This window comes from Ptychodera flava, chromosome 14, assembly GCF_041260155.1.
Source record: "Ptychodera flava strain L36383 chromosome 14, AS_Pfla_20210202, whole genome shotgun sequence".
NCBI lineage: Eukaryota > Metazoa > Hemichordata > Enteropneusta > Ptychoderidae > Ptychodera > Ptychodera flava.
This window is the reverse complement of record NC_091941.1, coordinates 38,186,973-38,212,371: the sequence shown is the minus strand read 5'-3', so window position 1 is coordinate 38,212,371 and position 25,399 is coordinate 38,186,973. Positions and strand designations below refer to the sequence as shown.

At 36.6% G+C, this 25,399-nt stretch overlaps 2 protein-coding genes across 5 annotated transcripts in view; one reads left to right on the top strand and one right to left on the bottom strand.

The window, feature by feature from the left end:
• Nucleotides 1–7,886, top strand: part of LOC139150391 (protein numb homolog) — a 54,658-nt gene extending 46,772 nt beyond the window's left edge. For all 4 annotated transcript variants that reach the window (XM_070722735.1, XM_070722733.1, XM_070722734.1 and 1 more), the window contains 5 exons: nt 1,792–1,932; nt 2,402–2,609; nt 3,021–3,239; nt 3,877–4,164; nt 4,488–7,886. In XM_070722735.1, coding sequence (XP_070578836.1) covers nt 1,792–1,932; nt 2,402–2,609; nt 3,021–3,239; nt 3,877–4,164; nt 4,488–5,158 — 1,527 coding nt within the window. In that variant the 3' untranslated portion in view covers nt 5,159–7,886. The remainder of the gene's footprint in view (nt 1–1,791; nt 1,933–2,401; nt 2,610–3,020; nt 3,240–3,876; nt 4,165–4,487) is intronic.
• Nucleotides 7,887–10,462: 2,576 nt separating this feature from the next.
• LOC139150392 (N-alpha-acetyltransferase 40-like) lies at nt 10,463–21,470 on the bottom strand. The gene is made up of 8 exons (XM_070722736.1): nt 21,341–21,470; nt 16,272–16,316; nt 15,654–15,757; nt 15,184–15,279; nt 13,932–14,090; nt 13,331–13,414; nt 12,565–12,642; nt 10,463–12,105 (listed from the first exon to the last, which is right to left on the bottom strand). Exons 1-8 carry the CDS (start codon nt 21,344–21,346, stop codon nt 11,931–11,933), a joined length of 747 nt encoding a protein of 248 aa, XP_070578837.1. The 5' UTR covers nt 21,347–21,470; the 3' UTR covers nt 10,463–11,930.
• Between the last annotated feature and the right edge of the window lie 3,929 nt (nt 21,471–25,399).

Genomic DNA, 25,399 nt, shown 5'->3' with positions numbered 1-25,399 from the left:
TCATGACTAATATTTATCAAAATGAAGGTAGTTATCTGTATGGAAATAGGTTACTGAATCCAGAAAAATAAATTATCAAATCTTATTTTCTTCTAAAAATTATACTTTGTAGTGAGTCATTTAACAAAAATAAGATATGCTGTGTATTCATCATATTACTTGATGAAAATCTGCAATAGTGTAGTATGTGCTACAAAGTTCCTTGGTGACTCCACTATTGGAATTCCAAAAATCTATAAAAATTTATTTGAAGAAAATCTGCATGCTGAAAAATGTGTTTCTTCCTCAGTGGTAAATATGAATGGTTCAAAATTGAAATGTTTTACAGGTGTAAGTGGTTTGAACATTTTCGTTTACAAATTACAACACGGATGAAGGAGTCATATTTCTTATTATTTATGGAAACATATATTTGCTAAGGGTGAATTAGATTAAGTGCAAACTTAGATATGATATGTGTACAACATATCAATGAAATTTTGCCTATCAAGTCTTACAAACTGATTTGTAACAGATTACACATTGTCCGTATATGTAAAGGATATTACTGAGTAATAATCAATTTAGTAACATCAATCTCATTACCAGTATTACAGTATAAAGACATGGTCAACTGCAAATCCTGAACATTATAAATTTTGGCAGAAGACCGGCAAATACGTCCAATATTGTCACCACAACTTGTGTACCAGATGTGATAAAAATTCATGTTTTTGGATACTATTAGTCATCCAACAAAAGTATCGTTGAACCTTAATGTTGTATCAAAATGATCAACATGAAAAATATCTTCAAGTAGGAATTACTAGACATGCAAGAATGCACCTGCACAGATGGTGATTCTATCACTGCACTGCTACCAGTGCCATCAGTGAAAGTAGTTCATAACATAATAGTTGTCTCTGGTATAGAAGGTTTAGTCTAAGTTGGCCTCAGAGCATACTTGACATAGCTATGTCATAATTCATTAGGTAGTTACTAATAGAAACAAACTCCAAATAACCAGTATGTTGATTTTGTAATCTTGAGTTATTCATTCATCATCTCATCATTTCACTGATCAAGTGAGAGATGTTGACTTTGAGATTTGATTCTTAAGACTTCCGAGCATATTTGACCATCTTATTATGATGGACAACTCCACTTATTCTTATGAATTTTTTATCACAATACTAATGCAAGCCCTTTCCTAAAATGTCAAGCAACAGGGATGTCTGTGTTGCTTAAAGCAAATCAAATCTGCCATTATGGGTTGTATAGTTTTCTTAAATCACGTTTTTGCCTCTGCTGATGTTATCCCATGGCATTTCCCCTCAATGTGTCTCTGTTTTACATCATCTGAGATGTCAACACTCGGAGCATTCACCATACATGAGATACACATGTGTGCTCAGCATGGAAATACATCACCATTCCCTGTTTTGCCTTCAAAGATCAAATGAGCATATCATCCATTACCCATCCAGCAATGAAGTTTTTCAAAGCTAATGTTAGTGCAGTGTAAGACAACCACATAGATTGACTCAATAATCCTCCTACAGTTTACTCCTCCTATGTTGAAATGACTATTATTCATAACAAAATATTATTTTTGTTGAATATTTGATAGTAGAGTTCAGTGTACCAGAAAGTCAGCCATTTGTTACATGTAAGGAGATGAAACAATTTTAAAGTAAACAAGTGGAAGATTTTTCTTTCAAATAATCTTTTCAGTGCCCTCATCAATAACTCCCATTGCAGGAACAGTTTCTGTGAAAACATGTTGCTAACTTTTTGTTTTTTACATTGCAGGGCTTGATCGTAGACCAAACTATCGAGAAGGTATCATTCTGTGCCCCAGACAGGAATAATGAGAGGGCGTTCTCTTACATCTGTCGTGATGGTACCACTAGGAGATGGCTGTGCCATGCTTTCATTGCTCAAAGGGATTCGGTAAGTTACGCCTACATCATCTTGTTTGTAATGAGAACCCACATGTGAATATTTTCCCTTTTTTCCCTATTTTCCCTTTGTTCAATCTGACATGATGTTGTAAAGCTTGATGATAAAGAAATGAAGTCTTGTTGTCACATTTTTCAACGGTTCCATTGACTGGATAATTGCGTGCTAACTTAGCTGAACATAGCAATACATGTTGTTTATAAAACCTGACATTCCTTGCATCCTTGTAAGAAGTATTAGTTCAATGAAAAGTTTGAAGCCAAAAAATGGCAGACATCGTATTGCTGTGGTTCAGCTTAGTGTAAGAGTGACAAGAAATCAATATTGACATTCTCCAGACAGTGACAATGACCCATTTTTACTCCAGCAGAACAGACAGATAGTTGTTATGGGTCAATATCAAACAGTTTAGTTTGAAATTAGCTATATTTCAAGTGATCTTTCCTCTTTCACTATACAGGGAGAGAGACTGAGCCATGCTGTAGGTTGTGCATTTTCTGCATGTCTTGAAAGGAAACAGAAGAGAGATAAGGAATGCGGCGTCAAGGTGGAATTTGATGTCAACAAAACCACCTTTGCCAGGCAGGGATCATTCCGGGAGCCAACCCTGACGGAAAAATTGGAAATGCAGAAAAGAGAACGAGAAGCAGAAGAGAAGAGCAGAACAGGTGAAAAAAGTTATGAAAAAATTTACAATGTCAAAACATTATATCTAAGTAAAGTAAAGCATTGTGCCCTACAAAAATTTCACAAAACCAATTTTATTTCATCACATGACCGGGAGTTAGTATCAAATTTTTAAAGGAAGTAATGATGAACATAAAAGCAAAGTAATGCTAGTGTAATCTAGAGGGTTGGTGTAAACTTTATCCTCCAATGATAACCTGAATGGTTTTTTTGAAATCTTTATTTTCTAAAAATTAATACCAGGAAAAATCAACCTTCCCTTCAACTTGGTGCACACTTGCTACAAGAGTTTGTTTGCCTCAATGACATCACATCACTTGCAGCAACACTTTCAGTGTTGACATCTGGAAACACAGTGGCACTGATATCAGGTTTTGTGAATTGCCTTGCAGGAAGTGCCTCCCAACCACCCATTCAGCCAGTTTACAATCCCCATGCTGTTCCAAGGAGACATGCCACCGCACAGATGTTGCAGAGGCAGGGATCATTCCGTGGATTTCCCCAACTCTCCCATGATGCTCCATTCAAGAGGCAGCTGTCACTTAGACTCAGTGAACTGCCATCAACGCTACAAAGACAGAAAGATCTACAAAGTCTACAGGAGGAATCTGGTAAGTTAATAGAGACAAGATGATTGATAAAGTGTCCAGTCTTAAATTCTCTCAAAGAATTCAAGTATAGAAATTAAGATGCATAAGCAAAACTACAAAATAGATTGACAGTGATGAGAAGCAGCATTTCCATGGATTTTGTCTCATACTGCATAATATTTTTGTCTGCCAAAGATAAGTGTTATGTTAGCCAAGATTGGAACTATATGTACTTTTATAACAACAAAAGATGAACTAGATGGCTATTTATGATTAGTTGTTCAGATATGTATGTGTGTGTGTGTGTGTGTGTGTGTGTATGTATGTATGTGTGTGCATGCATGCATGCAAGCGCAGATATATAGATTGATAGGTAGGTAGGAAGGTAGATAGATTGATAGGTAGGTAGGAAGGTAGGTAGATAGATAGATAGATTGGTTCATTGATTGGTTGATTGATTGATTGATTGCTTGATAGATAGATAGATAGATAGATAGATATCCCCCTCAGGTTTTGAAATCTGATAAAACGATGGTATTACATCCACAGTTTCATAACTTTAATCATCTTTTCTTTGATTTCTGAACATAATTCAGAAAGTCATAACCCATACACAAATATTAATTTGAAATGATTTTGATTGATCTTCTTTTTCAAGGATCACCAACGTCTCCATTGTCACCAAGCCGACCACAGCAAAACACTTCGTTCCAGGCTTTCCAACCTGCACAGCCGACTGCAGCAACCCACAATGTTGCACAGCAAGACAGCATCAGTTCCTTGTGTCAGCAACTAAGCATGGGATTGGATGAACTCAGCAGTAAAGATCCATTTGCTGACTTCTCAGGAATGAACGCAACGACATCTCCACCTTCAAACTCCATGTCGTCAGGAGTCGGTACCTCCATGTACTCACCAAACAGACAACCACTACCACCTCAACAAAGTATGTTCAACTTTTCCCATCTCTGTGCTTAGCACTGTGCATTGCATTCAAAACATGACATATCTGTGTCTTGCATGTTAGTCGGTAGTGTTCAATACTCTACAATGTTTGTAAGGGTCAGAGGGAATAAAAAACAAAAATCACCCTGGATATCGCAAATATATTAGGATATTTGTAACGTCTTTTTTGAAGCTTTGCATGACAGACTTGTGTAAAGGTTAGAGTATCATCAATCAGTTATGTCAGATAGGGCTGTTCAATATCATATCAAGGGTGCTTCAGAAGAACAAACATGCCAATGTCACATGATTTTCTTTTGACAGATGCTCCTATGTCAGTGACTGCTGTTAGCAATGCAGCGTTGCCGATTAGACAAGCCAATCCATGGGAAAACACAGCTACAGCAGACAGCACAACAAAGACAGCAGTTTCACCGGCCAAGTCAGCCTGGACACCAGGACACAGAAGACAACTCTCAGATGCCGACAGGTGGCTTGAGACGGCCCAGCAGACTGCCGGAGCAGCAAACAGCCCTGGAAATCCATTCTTGACTGGATCACAGGCCAATAACAGTGTTGTCAAAAGCAAGTCCAGTCCGTACAACCTGTCGAACCAGACTAGCACACCGCCGTCTGAGAGACCTCCGCTGATAAAAAGCCATACTATAAACGACCCATTTATGCCTATGCAGATGCCAGCAACAAACAGTCAACATAACGGAGTAGGAAACCAGCAGGCAAGCTATGCCAATATGAGCGCATCAATGGCCAAGTCATCACCCGTTGCACAGCAAAGAACTTTCAATGGGGGACTCAACAGTTCCTGGACAAACGACATGTCGCGCAACCTGCCTGCTAGAAACCAACCATCTCCACAAATTGACCCATTTGATGCTCAGTGGAGCGCTCTCGCCAACAAGCAGAACCAGCCGCCAAGCCCGGGAAATCCATTCAACAACCGAAATGTTGTCAAAACTTTTGAAATCAACCTATGAAAAACCGATGACAGCTGGCGAGGTGCAATACGTCTCTTAAGCGAAAACAATAAAAGTTTATATTTGATGTTGTGTATGATAGGACTGAGACATACTTTGCAGATTCTTACTCAAGTGTGAAGCTATCGTTCACCAATAGACACTGAGACAGTGAGAAGACAGACAATATTACAAGTTACATTGAAACATTTGAACAGCCCAGTAAGAGACTTTTTGTAATACTCTTCACTGGAAAGCTGTTTTACAATTGACGGACCAATAATGTTTTATTAATAGAGAAAATCTTTCCATAGTTACATACAGGTGGAACATATCATAAGAAATAATTGAAAGAAAGAAAAAAACATGATTTACTCTGACTGGTTTCAGAATATTTGGTGAATTTTAAGAAATATTACCTGTTGCCATATGGGATAGGAATTCCTTTACTAGTTTTTTGAGTGACTTGTACAAAAAGTCTTTGCGTTGGTAAAGTAAAGATTTTTTTGTGCTGAAGAAGACTGCTTTACCCATATTTTGATGAACTGGCAATGCTATGGTTTGTGAAAAAATACAACCCCCCACCCCATAGTGCCAGTTATTGCTTTTTCATCACAGAGTCACTCCAGTATCACCAATCATAGGGTAACTTCAAAGGATTGGTTCTCCCCGGCATAATACTCAATTTGATACAATACCACAGACAGAGAATACATGTATCTTCTTGTGCTTTTTAAAACTGCATTTTACACTCTCCCCTTACTTCCGCGGCGAATTGTCATCCAAACGTCAAGAAATGAGATGACAGTGATTTCAGAGCTCATAATGGTATCAGGCCGATAACTCTGTACAAATTGTGTTCAATCATAGAACTCTTCTACAAAAATCATAAGTGTATGTGCAAAATTGTTGACCATATACTCTCAAGTATATAACATGTAACATCCTAGAGAGATCATGAGAGAGCTGTCACCATTCAGACATGCACAGTTGTAATGACTAGCATGGTAGTATTGTGTGATTCCATGGAGGATCTTATCCATAAATATCAATGCTGGAGGATGGTTCATTTAATAACTTACTGTTTTTACCCACGCTATCTGGAGTTGGGCCGTTGATACTGGGCAGCCTAAGCAATTGTACTGTGCAGTGGATCATAATATGATATTTCCAATATGTTCAAAAGTATACACTTCCGAGAGAGAACATTGAGAATAAGATATGTGTGTCCCTAATTATGCTATCTTTGGTTGCCGTGGCTATAAAGCCGTGATTACATAGAGGAGGGTGCTCTTTGTGTTTGTAGAATAGTTTTTTAAGGCACGCCAAAATAAGTTTAGAATTAGTGCTTGCAGATGATCATGTCGTAATCACCACAAAGTGAAATCTGGTACATATATATATTTTTGTTGTTATATATCACATTTGGAAGAAGTGAGTGACAGTGAATATATAACACACATATGATAGCTGTTATGATTTTGTATTTGTACCACCATACACTGAATGCAATGTAACAATCATTTTCAAGTAGGAAATTACACACATTGCCTAGTATCGAAACAAATTGATGAAGAAACGAACAGCATTTTTTAAAATGAATATGTTATGGCTCTGCCTGATATGGACACCAGAATATCAACATGATACCAGTCTTTTCATAAATTTCCAGAAAAAATTGTGACAATTTTCAGAATAATTGCTGCCCCTATGTTGACAGTCAAGTTTAATGTGCTGTTTACGGTGGTAGGAAACAGCTCCAATCTTTGGACAAGAGTAAGTCTTACCTGACAAACAGAGCAGGATTACTGGTTGTTTTATAAGTTTGTATTTAGGTGAAAATTTTAGGATCACTTTGACTTGAACAAGATTTCAAACCATAAGATGTGTTCTAGTTTATTTTAGATCAGCAGTATTTATTACTTTTAATTGTTAATCAGAAGTATTTGATTAATGGATACTCAGAAGACTGACTGGGTGAAAAAAAATTCAATAATTCAATAATTTCAAGTTTGGAGATGCTTTACTACTTGTCTACATACGATCAAAGCTTGAATGAGACAAAAACTGTACTTCTGAAGCCGAGAATTCATCATTTGTAACAAAATTGAAACAAAGAAAATATGTGATATTCTTTGAACACAGTTGTCAAGATTTTTAAATAATTCACAAAAGTTATCCTGTACATTATTGATTTTCTTTACTTTTTTTCAGTTCACGTAGTCTGACTGATGTGTAAGTTTTACAAATTATAAAGTCTTAATTTTACAATTTGACACGTTGGGGAATTTCTGATTTCACTCATATTTCGGGGGGAAATGGTGATAGACAGGGAAGGGAGCAGTTGTATATTGTATAATCATGTCTCCATCCCAGCATATATTTTCAATGACATGTGAATAATGATATGATATATCCTGTTAACAATGTCCCTCTTTGATTGTGACCTTGACCTTGTAGATGACCCCATCAGATTTCATCCAGTGATCTTAAACTTTGATGTAGACTATACTTTATGAACATGTCCCTGCTCTAATTATTTTGATTGTGTTCACGATTCGAATACTAATGATAAACTCCCCTGTTCACAACTTTACAGTGGCCAATCATGTGTATGAACATAAAATTTATAAAATGGGATGACATTTTTCAACAACTTTACGAGCATAATTTGTCAATAGCAATCTTTTTCTCCCATGTTATACAAAATAGTAAGGATAATAAAAATATCACATCAAAAACATAAAAATTGTTTCCATTGCTTTTTTACTGACTTTCATTTCAACTCTAGTAGTAAATACTCCTTGGGTCTCTGTTAAGTTAAATGAACATTATAAGGTATGTCAAAATCATGTTTTACTAGCTTTGAAATTGAAAAGACTATAGAGGGCGCTGTATACAATACTTGAACATATCCCATTTGCCCTATTTACGACACAATTATGTAGACATGGCATTTCATGCTGACAGTGGTGGATATAACTGCCATCAAAATTTAATTGGTGAATAAAATTCAAAATTTACTTTTAAAATCATGCACACATACAAACCGAAAGGAAAGGAAAGGAAAATTTCAAAACTTATTGTATGGGAAACACCCCACAATATTGGGATCAATGATGTTTTGCGAAATGTTTGTAATGGGTATGTTTCAAGTTGTTCAACATACCGAGGTACCATGGGAAGAGTAGATTTTCGCTGTGAGGAAGATTGGTACTTTCCCAAATACCATCCATGAGGGGGAACAAGATGCTACATGCTTATTTAATTTGGCAAGTATTTTTGGTTCAGGAAAGAACACAATATGTATAATAATAGAAGTTATCTTGGTATTAAACTGAATCACATGCTTATCAACATATGGGAAAAGTCATTGAGGATGCACACCATCAATACAAAACCAGCCTAAATTGTGTGTCTCTAGATGTGAGAGGAAAATATGCATGTTATAATTATCAGAATTGTGGTCCAGAGCTTATAGGTCTGAAAGTGAAATGACATAAAATTCATTTCTCTGAACAACCAATTTGGCTCCTATCAAACATGTAATGAATTTTTGTGAATTTTGCATATTGAGTTCACTTCCCTGAAGAGAATAACTGCAAGGTACATCAATGACAAACTGACTATTTTCAAAGTCAATGAGTGTTTGCAGTACGGTGTATGCATCGAATGCCAAATTTTCAGGAATGGGCATTGAGAAATCCAATTTAAGGGTTCGAGATGGTGCCACTTTTTGCGAGTTTGCACACAATAGTGATTATTGCAAGCACGTTGTTCATATTGCACAAACACCGAACACTTTACTGCTGAAATGAGATAATCATGTTTTGCCAGTGATGTTTTCAACTCTTTGGTTTTATGTAATTGAAAGTCAGGTAAAATCAAAATGGTCAACAAAAGTCTTCAACAACAAAACTTTGTTTCAATTGAAGTATAAGTAGTTCATTTAATGATAAGCCACTGTCTGAGGTATATTAGGGCTACATGGTTGAAACAAGCCGCCATGTGATTTGTGCACCATTCTAAAGTTAAATATGACAGATAAACATCTTTAACAAATAGGCCAAGGTTACTTTTGACTTGTATCTGGATGAACAGCCAAAACACGGAATCTGTCATGTTTTAGAATGAGTAAGGCGATGGTGCACTTTTTCAAATATGAAATATTCCCTTTGATTTTTGGCGAATAAACTTTTAGACTTTGGCTTTCAGCGCATTTTGGTTAAAATCATGTTTATAGGCTACAATTGGAGTTGGTTATTAACAACAGCAGTAATGCTAACAAAAAAAACTGGTCCTATTTGAACTGCGCCCTCTAGTGTCATTCATAGGAGACAACCTTGCATCTCTTATGGGCATTGAACTCCAGATGTTTAAGTGTGGACACATAGATAGATGACACATTCGTCTCGTGTCAAGTTGCAAATTCTAACAGTTAGTTTTGCCAATTATAATCCTCCACAAGTACAATATCTATTCCTTCCCTGTGCTTATCGTCTTTAACTTGTGATGGTTGGAGATACTCATTCTTTCTGTTGAAAAACTTCATATTTTTTAGAGCTGAGGCAGATGTATTTGGGACATTGAAATGGTTATTACCCAGCAACTTAGCTGAGCAGTTTGCTATATGCGCTGGCGTTTATAATTGGACATAGTGGTTACTTCTGCAGTATCATATAACAACTTCAATATCTTCAACCCGATACTGTTGAGAGACCGTCACCTCGTAATTTTCTTCATAAGTGAACTGATGCATATGAATCTGGAACAAAGTTGATAGAGCTGCTGTGCGACAGAATTTTCGGTTTGATGAGAACAAGCTTGTCAAGTTCAATTTTCCACTACAGTTGAACATAAAATTGTTGAAATACTTCATAGAACTTTAATGAATCAGAATAACCCTTCGAGTGCTGTAATTTTTCCCAATATTTTTATGTATCAGTTTTCCAATTTTTATGAATTTTTCTGTAATTTTTTCAATAATTAAGGATCAAATGAACGTAACATTTTATTGTCTACAGTTTTTGATCAAAATTTAGGAGAAATCTGAACAAAAAATTGTCTAAAATTGAAAAAAAAATTGTCTATTTTATATTTATAAATGCAACAAAAATCGACTTTGGCACTCAAAGCACCTGTAGACAATACACAACCACTGTCTGTATAACTCAGACAAAGAGAACAGAATTGTCACTTGTTAGGTGTTCTCAGTACAAGTATGCTATTCTTTTGATCAACGACAGAAAAAAAAAAAAACTGAGTTAAACTGATCAGCAGCTACACAAACAGTACATTAGCAACAAAGCAGACGAAAGACTGAGATAATTTCATGAAGTTTGAAATTTAATTCACATGATCATGATGGAGCACTGAAAAAGCTACACAGCCGAGGAGAACTATGGTGGAAAAGTAATTTGTGAAACAATGATAAATTGCAGCAATCAAAGTAAATTGTTACTGAGATTGAACAAGTCATGAAAACAATATTTCAAAATGTTATCATGCCTGCTAGCCAAATCACATTGACACCCCGTGTGAGAGTCCTACCACGATACAAATGTCTTGTTTGCTTGAGACTTAATCTTGACAGTGGAGTTAGGAATACTGATCACACCATCATGCTATTTAGATTAAGATTGTCTCTAAACTGTACAACTTTCACACTTGCTGGCCATTGTTTGTAGCACTTGTATGGCCTTTGTATGACCTCTGTCTTATAATAAATACCGGCTTCTGTCAGAAACTCAGACCTATGGCACACAATCAAAGTCAAACTAAGTTTGCAGACTTTTACGTTAGGTCGAAACTTTCAGAAGTTAGGTTGCAAGGATTTGAAGTTAAGTGGCTAAGATTCAAAGATAGGTTGATAGGATCAGAACTTTGGATGAATCTGAAGTTTGGGTGTTAGATTCTGAGGTTGTGTTATGCAGAGTGCAAAGTCTGATTTGGAAGTTTAAAAGTTTTTTTTACAGATTTTGAAGTTTCATGTTCCTGATTTCAATCAAGGATCTAGGGGCACTACACTCACACATTACAGTCTTCCCCGTAATCACCATCTAACATAGCAATCACCAAGTTGTGTAGAAACTAAAAACACAATTTTTGCACAGAAGGCCATTTGTCACATATTTGTGGCTATCATTTTGCAAGGTTGAATGGTCTGATATCCAGAAGACAATCTGGGATAAAAATATTACATCCTCAAAATGTAATTTCTTAAAGAGACAATATTTTTCATAACACTGAGGTATCTTCAATAATAAAGGATGCCCTTGTTTCTGGTACTTTTAAAAGTGATGTTACTAATGTGAAGGAATTGTCTTTCAGAATGATGATTAAATTTGCATTTCTAATATGATACCTTGCCTGTGCATTTTCACTTTGCCAACAAAAATACATCAGGTGGAAAAGGAATTATGACTTACTCACAATATAATGAAATCTTGACTAGACTGAAAACATAGCATCAAGCTGACAACCATTTCCATGGTAAATGACTTCATACTCATATGAAAAGTTTCAACATCATATACTGATGCATAAAAACTCACTATACAGTTTTTTTCCATATTTTCCAACAACTTTGATTATTACAAGTCCCTCTTGTGGGCTTCATCAGCAGAGCGGAGTGGAAAAGATCAATGTACATTTCCTACAAAACACAATGAGTCTTCATGGAAAATTCACACAATACCAGCATATTTTGAAGGTCAACCCGGTGACATTGATAGGCCATAAGAAAACATTTTATATTGCTACAATTTGACAAGGACAATAAATAAAGATGATCTCAGGCTTTGGTTGGTGTTCCGTTTACTTTGGCATTGGATGTCGATGTGCCATTACTACTCCCTGCTTGTCCTTCTGATGTCTTCTTTGGTATCTTGATTTGTTTACTAAGTATTTCATAATCATAGTCATCCAATGGATACTGTGAGCTTTGATCTGTCTCATCGATTTCATACCTGAAATATATGAAGAAAAGTCACAGCTGTTTTTTTTTTATCAATTTCAATGTTTCAAATCATCATTACTGACCAATAGAAGACAAAAAAATAATAATCAAGATTTGACAGTTTCGGTAGACTTACTAATAATGGTAACAGCAACAAAAGAATGCTCATAATTCTGACCAAGACTTCTGAAAATTTAATTTATCTTTCAAATATCTAACCAAGATATATGGCAATGTTTTCACTAGTAGCCTTAGGGTAATTTTGAGATTCAAGACTGCTGGGGGAGGACAGCAATGGCAGATGCCACTGTGCTGTCATATTTCCGGTGTTGACAAGTGATACATCCAAAGATCAAAATTGCAGAAAATAACCAGTAACTCAGTAACTGTACATGAAATCGGACAACTGACTGGAGGATTTACTAAATGAATGTCTTTCACTTTGGAAAGTCTCAGAGTCTAAACTTACTTGAGCACTTTTTTGAAGAATTCCGAGCTAGCAATGTTGTTTTTGAAGACAGTAAGCATCACCTTCTTCATATTTGTCCTGAAAGAATTAATGCATAATAATGAATGTTGTAGTTTTATCACCATTCTTGATTGGTGCGATGTCTAAATTCTGAGACTCCATCATGCATCAGAGGATTAGCCGGGTCTGATTAAAAATGATTAAGGTAGCTACGTATCTTATAGACACTTTCAGATTTTTATTTTTTTCTCAGTTATACAAGTCGTAGTAGGAATACAGGAATGTGGTTGGGTAGTTGAATGCTGAACTTGAGTGATAGAGTTACGGTTGATTTGAAATTCACATACATATTGAAGATACCATATTTAATCAGATCATAGATTCAATGCATGGTTTCACACACAACAACATCAGAATGGTAACACCCTGGCATTGACTACTATTAAGAAATATCCAATCCACCAATAATGGCTTGCAGTAAAGGTAAGTGTGTCTGTGTGTGTGTCTGTGTGTGTGTGTTGGGGATATCCTTTTTACGTTATGATGACAGTTATCCCATGGATAATAAACAACTTTAGCTCAGTTACTTAACCAATCTTTTAAAGACTGGGGATTTGGCCGAGTGGTTTTGTCTGCAGCTTCTCCACAAGGTGACTGGGTACCCTACATTGTGAGCTCGAACTCCATTGAAATGTTTAGGGTAAGGGGCCAGAATGTAATTGTCCGGGAGGTACATGTATTAGCACCTACTTAGTTCAATACTCACTTATGAGCTATAAGTCCAAGAATCTGCATCAGAAATTTGCCCAATCCTTTCCTTTGTACTTCTTTCATAAGTTGAATCTCATAACTGAATGTTGGGGAAGAAATTAATCATCATTAATGTCCATGCAATCAACTGCAGTTCTTAAAATGTCCAACAAAGATCATTTTTTCAATATAAATACTTTTTCTCATCTTGGTGAATTTTGTTATGATATCTGCAACTTCAGAACCACCAATTGTTACTGTCATCTGGCACTGTACATATTTGTTCATCATTCCCTGTTATTTTGGTAGTTAGAAAATTTATCCCTCTGGTAACACTTTAGAATTGCAGTGAGTTGACCATAAACTAGCACAGGATTACTTTGCATGATTAACATTTTATGAGCATGCAGCTTAGTATGGGATGGCTCACCAGCACCACATTTTATGAGCACGCAGCTTAGTATGGGATGGCTCACCAGTACCATATTTTATGAGCATGCAGCTTAGTATGGGATGGCTCACCAGTACCACATTTTATGAGCACACAGCTTCGTATGGGACGGCTCACCAGCACCACATTTTTAGTGTGTAAAATTCAACCTTGAAAACACACTTACCAGTACAAGACTTCATCATCATAGTCAATATCGAATCTCATATGTACAAATGCAACAGCTTGTCCATCCAGATTCCTTGCAATCACATACCATGCCCTGTCATCTGTCAATTCCTCCTTCTTGTCCCTGTCTTTCCAGCCCCAGCTACTGGATTCATATCTGTCAGCCAAAATATAAAATGCTATATAATACAGGTTTTGTAGAGGTAACACGTACAGGGATGTAGAAAATAGCTGGCAGCCGGCAAAAATAACTGGCTGTCAGTTAAAATTTGCTGGCTGTGAAAATTATGTTTTGTCAAAAATCAGGACATTTTGCACAAACTTTGTGTGCTCACACACCACTTGTAACTACATTTAACCAAAATTTTCTACATCCCTGACGAACCAGCCATGTATATGACCTTATGATGGTCAACAAACACATGCATTAGCTTGCTTTTGAATAATGAAATAATTTACACATCTTGACTTGATGATATTAGTTGAAGATACAAGCATGCATTCTGCTAGAGGTTTAGCTAGTATAAAGGCATCATAAGATTACAAGCAGAGAGTTAACACACTTCACCAGATAGTTAACACACTTCACCAGATATCAATATCTGTATATAACAGCGAATGGAAAGCAATTCTTTTTAACCCTTTAAGCGCCAACGTCAATTTTTCTCGCCTTTATAAAATATACCCTAGTCAATTTTTCTCAGATTTTTGCCAAAATTTTGATAAAAAACTGTAGCCAATGGAGTATAATGTCCATTTGGTCCAATATTATCAAAAAAAAATTAGAAAAATGATCCTTCACTGTTTTACCAGTGGCTTAGAATTCACAGTCACTGCAGAACACCACAAATACCATGTATCCTTTTGACCTTCTGTCAGTCACATGACTCAATCTCAATACCTGTTCATCTTTAGAAACTGACATCTTTGACGGACGTGAGATCATCTTGATATCACGAAATACATGTACGTATCTTTTACTGTTATCAAAGGCAATGTGTCACTGACTTGTAATCAATATGATATGATACTCATTTCATGTTGATTAGTTGGCAGAAGATTGATGCAAAATCTGATATGAAGTACCTATAATGAGCTTTCAGTCTGAATTTAGAAACTATACATGAAAATACAGAAATTTCCGATAATTCCCCAACCAAAACCAAGGAGTTCATACTGTTAATCTGAAAATTGAAGTGCATGGCACAGTATGGATGAGTCAGTGTTGCAACAATTAACCTTGTACTTACAGATCTTGCATGTTGACCTTTGTGAGATTGAAAGCCCAGTCTGTAGTGTCTCTATCAAGCTCCGTCACTCTCACACACTCTATTATCAGGTTCAACCTGCAGATAGTCAGAATGTGACTCAGAAATGTGTCTTGATACCAAAGCAGATTGTACAGGTATGTATGATGTGTTTATCTCACACAGTGAGTTAAAGAAAGCAGTATGAAATGCACCACAGACTGTAGCATCTGGATGATTGGAAGAAAACAATACTGTTTATTGTGTATTTGAAATATAGATATACGGTACACAGGATTGTTCCTTCATCAAGCACCTGTCAATCAAACAGGAATGTACTATAGAGTTACTGTAACTGCAAGATAACATTTATTATATACAGTATATTTATTTATAGCGAGAGTTCTAGTGCATAAATAGCAATACCTTGGTGGTAAATACTAAATTTCTGAAGCAAAAGGAAAACCACTTACCCATTTCTGTCAAATTTTTTGAAGGGAGCTAAGCTTTCCATTGGATCTTCCAAGCTATTGGCACTGTCTACAATGGCCTGGCTGGCTGCAAGTTTTGCACTTTCCTGTAAGATAATGACAAACACGTTGTACAGTACATAATATTCAACCCAGTCAACATCGCACTACTGACCTATATTTCATTGCTGTGCAGAGGACAATTTGATTTTACTAGAAACGGTAGAGTAACTCTAAACCTCGGGAGAGAAGAATTTGACAAAAAAAAGGAATTTTGATGCAGACAAAGCAGAAGATATTGAAAGATAACCTAAGGAAACCAATGAAGGCTTTGTGATGAATAAATTTTCATGTTTTGTCAACAGAGTTGGACTGAGAAAATGACAGCGTGTGTAAAGAAACATTCCTTGATGTCCTGATCTTCTCTTTGTTGCAACATAGCTCATTATTTTGCATGCTCAACATAAAAGACTTTAAGCCAACAAGTGACTGTGGTCATACTTCCATCCCTACACTTCATCAGTGTTGTGAAGCACAGCGTTAGTTAATTAAACATGTGTAGGGAAACTTGACAGAACATAATTCTGCAAAGTAATTGCCATGACGACCACTCTAACTCACCTCCTTCCTCCTCATCTTCCTCTCTTTACCTTTTGCTGATTTGCGCTGAAATATACAAAACATCAATAATGTAGAAAATGTTAACAGTATAAAAAGACGTGGTCATATTTATAATTTCACTTCATGGTTGAGAACATCATCAACACAAAGGGGGAAGCATTTCAAGACGAATAAACTGGTCAATGGAAGTATGAAAAGAGATCAGAGCCAAGTTATTATTGTGAATTCAGAGCACAACATTCTTGGTAAACAATACTACTCTAAGTTGGAAACATGTCACCTCGACATGGGTTTCATTAAAGGGACAAAGTCGGCCATTTTTCATGAATTTTGTTTGATACGATACATGTAACCATTGCAAAAATGAATTAATGGTCATGACCATTAATTCATTTTCGCCATGGTTTCAATTAATTTGTCTAAAACCGGGATCGAATATATGCGTGGTCACCCATTCATTCAGTATATTTCGACATGTCAAACAATATAAGTAGTATCTCGTATCAAACAAAATTCATGAAAAATAGCTGACTTTGTCCCTTTAAGAGCCGGCAGTTAGCGAAATTGACCGGTTACTTTTTTTGGAAAATTGCGACTAATAGCTAAAATATTATTTTACCTTCTGAAATGGTTCGGACAAGTATCACAAGCTATGCTATCAAACTATTCAACGGATTTTATGTGAAACAAAGTTAGTAGACGAACACTGCGATTGCCTCGCGTGTATTGCCTGAGTAAAAATCAGAATTGTTATGGACAATTCTATTGGCCAGTGCAATTGCTGACCCAAATGTGGTGACCTTTATATCCGCCAATTGAAACGTGTGTACTACACCTGTCGGCCCTCATAAGCTCAATTCAAAATGACTGAAACAGAGGGAGAAACGATCGCAAAGTCAAGCTTCCCTGTACGATCTTGTGTTTTTTAAAGCGCACCAAGGAACCAGGGAAAGACACTAAGGGTTGTCCGATTGCCCGGGGCAAGTGAAAGTCGCGTTCGGGCAAGTGAACCTCCGATGCCACTTGCCCAACGGGACAAGAGAAAAAATAATTACCTAGAAATCAGATTCACGAGAGCAATTTTCTGGTGAGGGAACTTAAACAACAAAAAATAATCATATTATGTCATTGTGAACATTTCCATAAGATTTTTCATTAAATTGCATGAAGAGTTGATGAAAAGAATCATATAATCGCTTTCAAAAAATGCAGTATAACTTCAAACAATACCACCGGTTAAATACAGTACGCTGATTTTGCATATGAAAAAGCTGTTCAGTTGGTGGAGCGTACGTTCACCAAAGTTTATTGCATTGACTGTGAGGTTACGGTGTCTCACAATATGTCGATACGGTAAAATAAAGAAACACACAGCGGTTTTTGTGCTTTGTATGAACGTTTATAATAATGTAAAAATAAAGTCCAGTGGTGAAAAATCACCGCAAAAATGGGACTTTTATTAAAACGAACTCTTCAATGTTAACTTGATGAGTGACAGTGAGTAGAATCGTGGCAAGACTGCATGCACTGAAAGTTATGAGCAAGCTTTGGTGTCACCGGGTCCAGTCTTTGAATTTTCAATGAACACTGACTTAATTTTCAGGTCAATATTAAGCCAAAAGTTACTTGTCCGTGGCGACCAACCTCTCTTTTTGTGAATTTTCCCATTCTAAAATGACTGTCAAGAAGGACTTGGAACGAGTTTGACATCGAGAAATTCAGCTTTCAAACACATAGAAAAACACTGACGCCTTAGGTTGTTGGTTCAAATTCTATTAGGTCTGCGCATGTGCATTAAAGAGACCACCTGGGTTATTAGAAAAATATAGGATACTGGTGTATAGTGCAATGGTAATTCATAGGGCTGGTGTACGATATAAGCGCAGTAAAAACATGACAAATACATTATTTTTCAGAGGCTTCAAAACATTCCTTTATAGCTACAGATTTTTTTCTTTCTGTATAGATAAGTTAAAACTTTTAACTGCAAAAAGACCTTGAAGGTACAATTGAAATGGCTGTTATTATTTGTACATTAAGCCCCAAGAAAGTAAACATACAAACATATGAACTGTTAGAATTTTTGAATTTACTTTAGAATTTAAGAATTTTTAGAATTTTAGAATTTTCTATGAATATGAAAGCCCCTCTAGCTGTAAATCTTTAAATTTGTCGACCTAAAAAAGGCTTCCTATTTTCTCTGGTTTTCTTCAAATTCTACCCATTTACAGGATATGTCTTTTTACTGCTTTACCAAACCATTCTTTAGTGAATGAAAAATTGGACAAGTATATTTACATTTTAACCATTACTTTGATATCCCACCATACTACAAAGAAAACAAAGCATATGTGTCCCAGTTGAAAACATTCAACACTATTGGACTACTCTGTTGTTTCTGTTAATATTCAAATGCATATATGCAAGATGTACACAGTTTTTGCTATATTTGCATGGGGTGCCCTTTTACGTTTGGGCACACATTTATTATTTTGCTAGTTCAAAATTGCACATGCAGTCTCACTGGGCAGATAATAATACTTGTATTCCAACTCCTCAAAGAGCACATTCCCAAAACTTGTTTTAGTTCGGAAGTAAAATCAAATAAAGAATGTTAAAAGATACAGCTAGTGGGGCTTTAATAATTAATTGAATTTAAATGAGCCATCCAGCACTCTTAGAAGTGTGAGGAGAACCCTATGAGAATGTCTGACACTTTCTCATGATAACATGATAATTTTCAAAATAAAGTGTGTGAAATGAAAAATCAATGTTTTAGCTTTTTTCAAACACATAAGTTGTACGGGCAAGTGGTTTTCCAATTCGGGCAAGTGAACTGAACCCCCCACTTGCCCGAAGGGCAAGTGGATAAAAAAATAAGTGTCTTTCCCTGGGAACAAGAGAAGAGTAATTATGTGGGTTTAAATTGTTTTCAAAGGTAATGGCCTGATTTTTTCTTACGAAAAAACTTCTCGGTTTATTAGTTTGAATTTTAGAAGGCCAATGTGCATTGCGCTGCCATGGCATAGAGGCGTCAATGTGTACGTACAGCTGGAGGTATGATATATACTGCTTTTCGGTCTATCAAAGCCAATAAGAATTTGCCCTGAGTGGTTTAAAATATGAGCGGACTTCAAAAACATGATCGTCAGGTTAAATCCATTATGTGAATTCTGAACTTACAAATTCTAATATTCCATATCAAGGTTCTTACTTTGTTTCTATTTGTGAAATATGGTCACTATAATCATTTCTAATCATTATTGATAAATAAATTATCATTTTTACCTCCCAAATGGTATTAACGTTCATCATTTACCTATTTTCATACCCAACATCAGGGTTCTTAATTTAAAGCACAACATAGTACAATAATGAAAAGTTTATCATTTTCAGTGTTTAAAACATCAAAGTGTTTCATCCAGGATGGCATCAACAGGGGGGATTTTCCCCCTTTACCAGCAAATTTAGGGGGATTTCACCAGTTCAGGAGCGCTACTTGACTGGCACAATTTCATGGGGGGCTGGTCCCCCTTGACAAATTACTTGGGGGTGCCAACATGTCAAGAGAGGGGGAATCCCCCATCCCCTGTCTAGATGAAGCACTGTATAATATCGTCTACAATATCAAATTTATATCATTAACAATAATGAATTATTATAGTTTTCCTCCTAAAAGCAAATATAGAGGCTCTCCAGGAACATACCGATTTTCATACCATACATCAAGGCACTTTACTGAGCAATATTGTCAATATTGTCTAGATTTCAGTTTTCTTTCTTCAAAATATATTCAACATTGCCCAATTTTTATCATTTGTAATTATGAATTAGCATATTTAGTCTCCCAGGAAAATGGCTTTTATGATATGAACACAAATTGTCCTGGAACATTGCTCACAATACTTCTGAAAATACTATAATTCCTTGACTGTGAGCTGTAAAAAGTGAATTTTTAGCTGATTTTCCAAGGCTTCCGGCCTTCGGCTGGGAGGGGCAAACCCTCCTCCCGCACCCCTTGGCGATCGTGGCACGCAGCTGCAAGCCCAATACATTTTTATTTTAGCCCCCTACTTCAAAAGTTAGTGAAACCCCTGCTCGACCCCTGTCCGTTTCGACCCAAGTAATTTACATGTACACCCTCGTCACTGGTTGTGGTCACCTTGACCTGGTACCCTAATCACTTCGACCTTGTCACTTTTGCTATTAATGCAGATAGGAAAAGTGACAAGGTCGATAGTAGTATTATATAACATTTTAAATATACAATTTGGCTGGGAGAAGTGATGGTGTTTCTGAAAGAAAATCTGCTTGCTTCAAAACAGTTGTCCAAAATGCAGGCACCACCGTCTAGTGTCTGTGCATACATGGCAACGATTGGTTGTGTACCTCTTTACAATGCATCTGCCAAACCACAGTCTCTCCACTCACCGTGGCCTAAATCATAGCCATGGGGGTTTTTGGCATTAAGTTCTCGGCATTAAGCCCTTCAAAGTGCCTCAAGTATTGAACAAAATCTACGACTTTCTTTCGAGATAATGATACAAGTTTATCGCCTTACATATAACACTAAAGGAAATGTACATCTATATATAAAGGGTATCGAGTTTTTGTGGATCCATAGCCCTGCCACTCCCTGACTGTTTGTATTGTACTTCCCAATAAAAACAGTCGGGGGAGTGGCAGGGCTACGGATCCGCAGCAAGGTGTCGAGGTGACCAGTGACTGCAGCGCTGTGAGCTGAGTGACGGGGTCAAAATGGTGAGGGGTCGAGGTGACTTGAGGACACAAATCGCATATAATATTAGAATACACTCGGTTCATCAGAAAGCCATGGTGGCTTCAAGTGAAATACAAGCCGAGTTATTAATTGATGTTGTCTACGGCACGCATCCGTGTTTATTTGACAAATCTACGAGTAACACTTTGTTGACATCTATCTTCTATCTGTGCATGCCGAGAAAGCACAGGGCGCTTCGGCCTAGAACTGGGTTGCGTTTGAGTCCAAAATTAATTCTACAAGAAGTATAAAACTGTAAATATAGTAAAAGAGGGCTAAAAATACTTACTCCCATATTTAAATAGATTAAACTGCTAATCGGGATCAAATAGTTACGTTCTGTGTTGACACATGGATCTCAACGACTTCAACTTTCCGAAAATGGCGCGGAAGTCCATGGTGTGTTAGTTTGAGCGTACATATCACCAATAAATATGACGGTCTGATGAACGAGGGCGCTGCACTCGTTATATCATGAAAACGACAGCTACATGTTCACACAAAAAATTGGAAGAGGGAACCGTCAGTTATAATGAAGGGGTGGGGATGTGCCAGAGTGATTGGGGGAGGGTCACTTTTAACAAACTTGCTCTAGGGAGGTTGATATTTTATGAACTTAGCCTAGGCATGGAGGTAGGAAGAGACCTCCATGGCCTAGGGAAGGGTCACATTTTGCTAAGTTTTAAAATGATGACTGCAAAGTTGTGAGTTGGAAGAAAGTTCTCAATCCTATGAGAATTGCAATTGCAGTCACTGTTTGCATAGTGTCGATAAACTGCAGAAATGAAATGCATAATTGTACTAACTGTGAATGACGCATCAATATCAGCAAACAAAGGACACACATAGCACCTATGGCTGTATGCTGTGCCGGATGGTGATGATGATGATGATGATGACGATGGTGAGTGTGATTTTACATGTAAATGTACTGAACAGTGGCAGTGATTCAGACTGTAGTGAATCTAAAAACAGTGACAATGATATAGTGATACAGACACTGATATGACAGATATTTTCCAAGCGACACAATCTGGTAGAGTGTGCACAACTTAGAATATCGTGATCAGTATTAATCAAAAATATTACATGACTGTGTAGTTGGAATTGTGTTTAAGTTCAGCACCCACTGAGCATCCCACAAACATATGACTGCCTTTAACCAGCCTTTTATACTTGATAACCAGCCTATATTTCTTGTCAAGTCAACCATTCTATCAAAGTTATACATACCTGGTACATTGAACTTTTGAGTTTGGAAGGGGGAGGGTCACATTTTTGAAAGGGGCATCAGGGGAGGGTCACATTTTTACATGATGGCCCACCCAAATTTCCTCCAGCCCACCCCTCTTTCATAATAACTGAAGGCTCCCTAAAAAGCAATTCTCCACAATTGTTTTTATTTGTTTGCAAGATTTACCAGCAATCTAACAATTGTTCTGCTTATACATATTAGTTCAAGTCAGTTTGTTTGTTTGTATTTATTTATTTACTTTTCTTTTTACTTGGTCTGAATATTATTTGTTGGTTTGTTTTACTTCTTTTCTCTGGAACCAGTGTGCTGACCAGAACATGATAAATTCAGTTGTTAGTTGTTCATGATTGCATAAAAAGATCACCCTTCTATCCTATACAATGGAAATGGAATATAATTTGGCTTCACATGAATTATTGGTAATTTTTCAGCTAAATTTTCAAGAGCAAGTTTGTGAAAGTCAATTGTCAAGGGTGCACGTCGACCTCCTGTTTTCAATGACAAGACAAAAAAATCTTTGTTTTTTCCAAACAATTATCTTGTAAAGGCTACTATTACCATAGTTCTTTTTCTAACTTTCTTCAGAGCAACTTCATTTCCTTGTCTTCCTTCCTTCTCGTGTCAATTGTTTACATTGACATGGTATTAAGTAAATAAATTGTGGAAAGTAAGATCTCTTTGGAAGAGGCACTGATATGAGCAGTGCTTGGAGTGCTTCATTAGATTATCTTGAAGTTTAATATGATTGACATTTTTTAGCATGCAGAAGTATCAAATTTGAGGTGAAAAGTCACGCCTTCAGGAGTAAAAGCCTGCTTAGCTCTGAGACTTATTGCAATTTGGCTGACAGCAATTCAGACATTTGTCTTTATGCACTTGTGTTCATTACTGCTACCTGCAGTCAGATACTTTGAAGGATGTTTTCACAGCTTCATTCAGATCATCAGTGTAATGGAGTACCAGATGTACAATTCGTGGAAGTTTTTCAAAACACCTAAGTGAAAATATTTGGACAAAAATTTATTTCTGCAAATTGATGATGGCGCTCTGAATTAGGGAATACGCCCTTTCTAGGCAAATATTACACGACAAGCTGGATGGTAGCATTATCAGCAACTTAAGGATTCATATTATTCTGATATATTCTTTTTACAAGCTTGTCTAGAACAATTCAACTATACAACAAATAAATTACAAGTCTAACTTTCCCATTTAATAAAACCAAATTTATTTATCACTATCTTACAGAAAAAGTAACAATATCCCAAAGCAATGGCAGCAAAATCTCAACAGGTTTAGTTGAAACCTGAGCAAAACTAATTAAGTAAAAAAAATTCAAACCAACCGAATATTTATGGCTATGCAAACCACAGCAGTCAAAATAATTAATTGAACAGTGGAAAGTACACAATGCAACTGGTCATTAGCAGAATACTGGTGATAATCCAGTTTATCCAAAGGAACATGATATTTTGGATATTATCTGTTTAACACTGAAGGACAGTCAATATTTGCCTGCCAATGGCAAATCAATTTTGCTTCATACATAGCACATGCACTGAATAAGCTCTAAAGAAACATGTTACGGATTAGGGATAGTGATAATGACCATAGTGTTTATGCTGCATCGAACCCAAAGAGAGGTATTGACATGGATGTTTGTGCTTCGTAGGTTTATGTCAAAGAATGAGAAAGATTATGGTGACAACAGGAAAACAGGAAGTAAGATGAAACAAATAAGTCAAGAGTTTCTGCTTTTGAAAGTAATTTGCATTCCTGAAAAAATTCTAATTACCTTAGGTTACCGACACAGACAGGAGGTCAAAGTTTAGCAGTGGTTTCCCTGAGGAATTTGAGTGACGGCAATAAACACATTTGGGAAAATGTACAGGTTTCCACCACTACACTCAGGTCAAGGTTCACAAGTCTGCCTTCAAATATGGCAGGGATAATGTCAATGGAAGCAAATAAACCTGCCTTTTAAAAACACAACAATGATCACAACAGACTACTAAACTTGCAAGGTAAATGACCTATACATGCATTCTTTGTATAACAATCTTTGTGTCAGAGGGACATTTAGTGTAGGAATGAGCATTTATATTGAGTTTTATGGTGATTTTTTGCATTTCAAGTGCACCCTGAAAGTACCATGAGTTCAGCAACCTATACCTACAGTGGACACACCCCCACAGACACCACCATAGTTGATAGCACTTTTAGTGCCCCTTTCTACTACACTAAAAGCACTATCATGCAACTACGGTGGTGCCTGTGGGCCCCCCTGTATTATTGGCAGAGGATGGTCAGATCAACTACGGTGGTGCCTGTGCCCCCCCCCCCCCTGTATTATTGGCAGAGGATGGTCAGATCAAGTGTACTGCAATTTTTTTCACTTTAAACATTAGATATACATTTTTAGGGAATACATAGATGGTTTTCTCTGTCAGTAAATGTACACACTTTTTAAGTAATTTCGATCCAATAATTTTGACCAACCCACACCAACAATCTAATGATCCATACCCTTAATAAATGAAATGGGGGGGGGGGGGGGGGGAGGTAGCCCTATTAACCTCCAATGTATCATTCTTTGAGAATCATCAAGTTCAGGCGCATCTAAAAAAATAACCTGAATAATGCATGATCAATGAAAGCTCATTACACTACAGATGACTGTATCATCCAAATGGAGAGATAGTTTGACTTTGAAATACTGATTTGTCTCTACAGTTACACATAGGGACAAATGCTCCTATGGACAGCATATACCTGTACATATTTACAGATAAGTGTTATGACATGCTAGAGCCTTGCTTTTGTAGGCTGTTGTGCATTAATAACCATGAGTGTCCATCTAATACCAGTAAGTCAGTAATATTGCATACACAACTGATTTCTTACACAGGTTGGTTCATGTCTCTACAAAAAAAAATCTGCCAGAACAATGCATCAAGAATGGTTTCAATGATTCAACTGGTATGTGCAGTATCAATGACCACTGCCTGTAATACTCTTCACATCAAAAACCCTAACCTGTATGAATCATGAATTAGCAGCATATTCATGATCCATAGACTGACATGGGGCGGG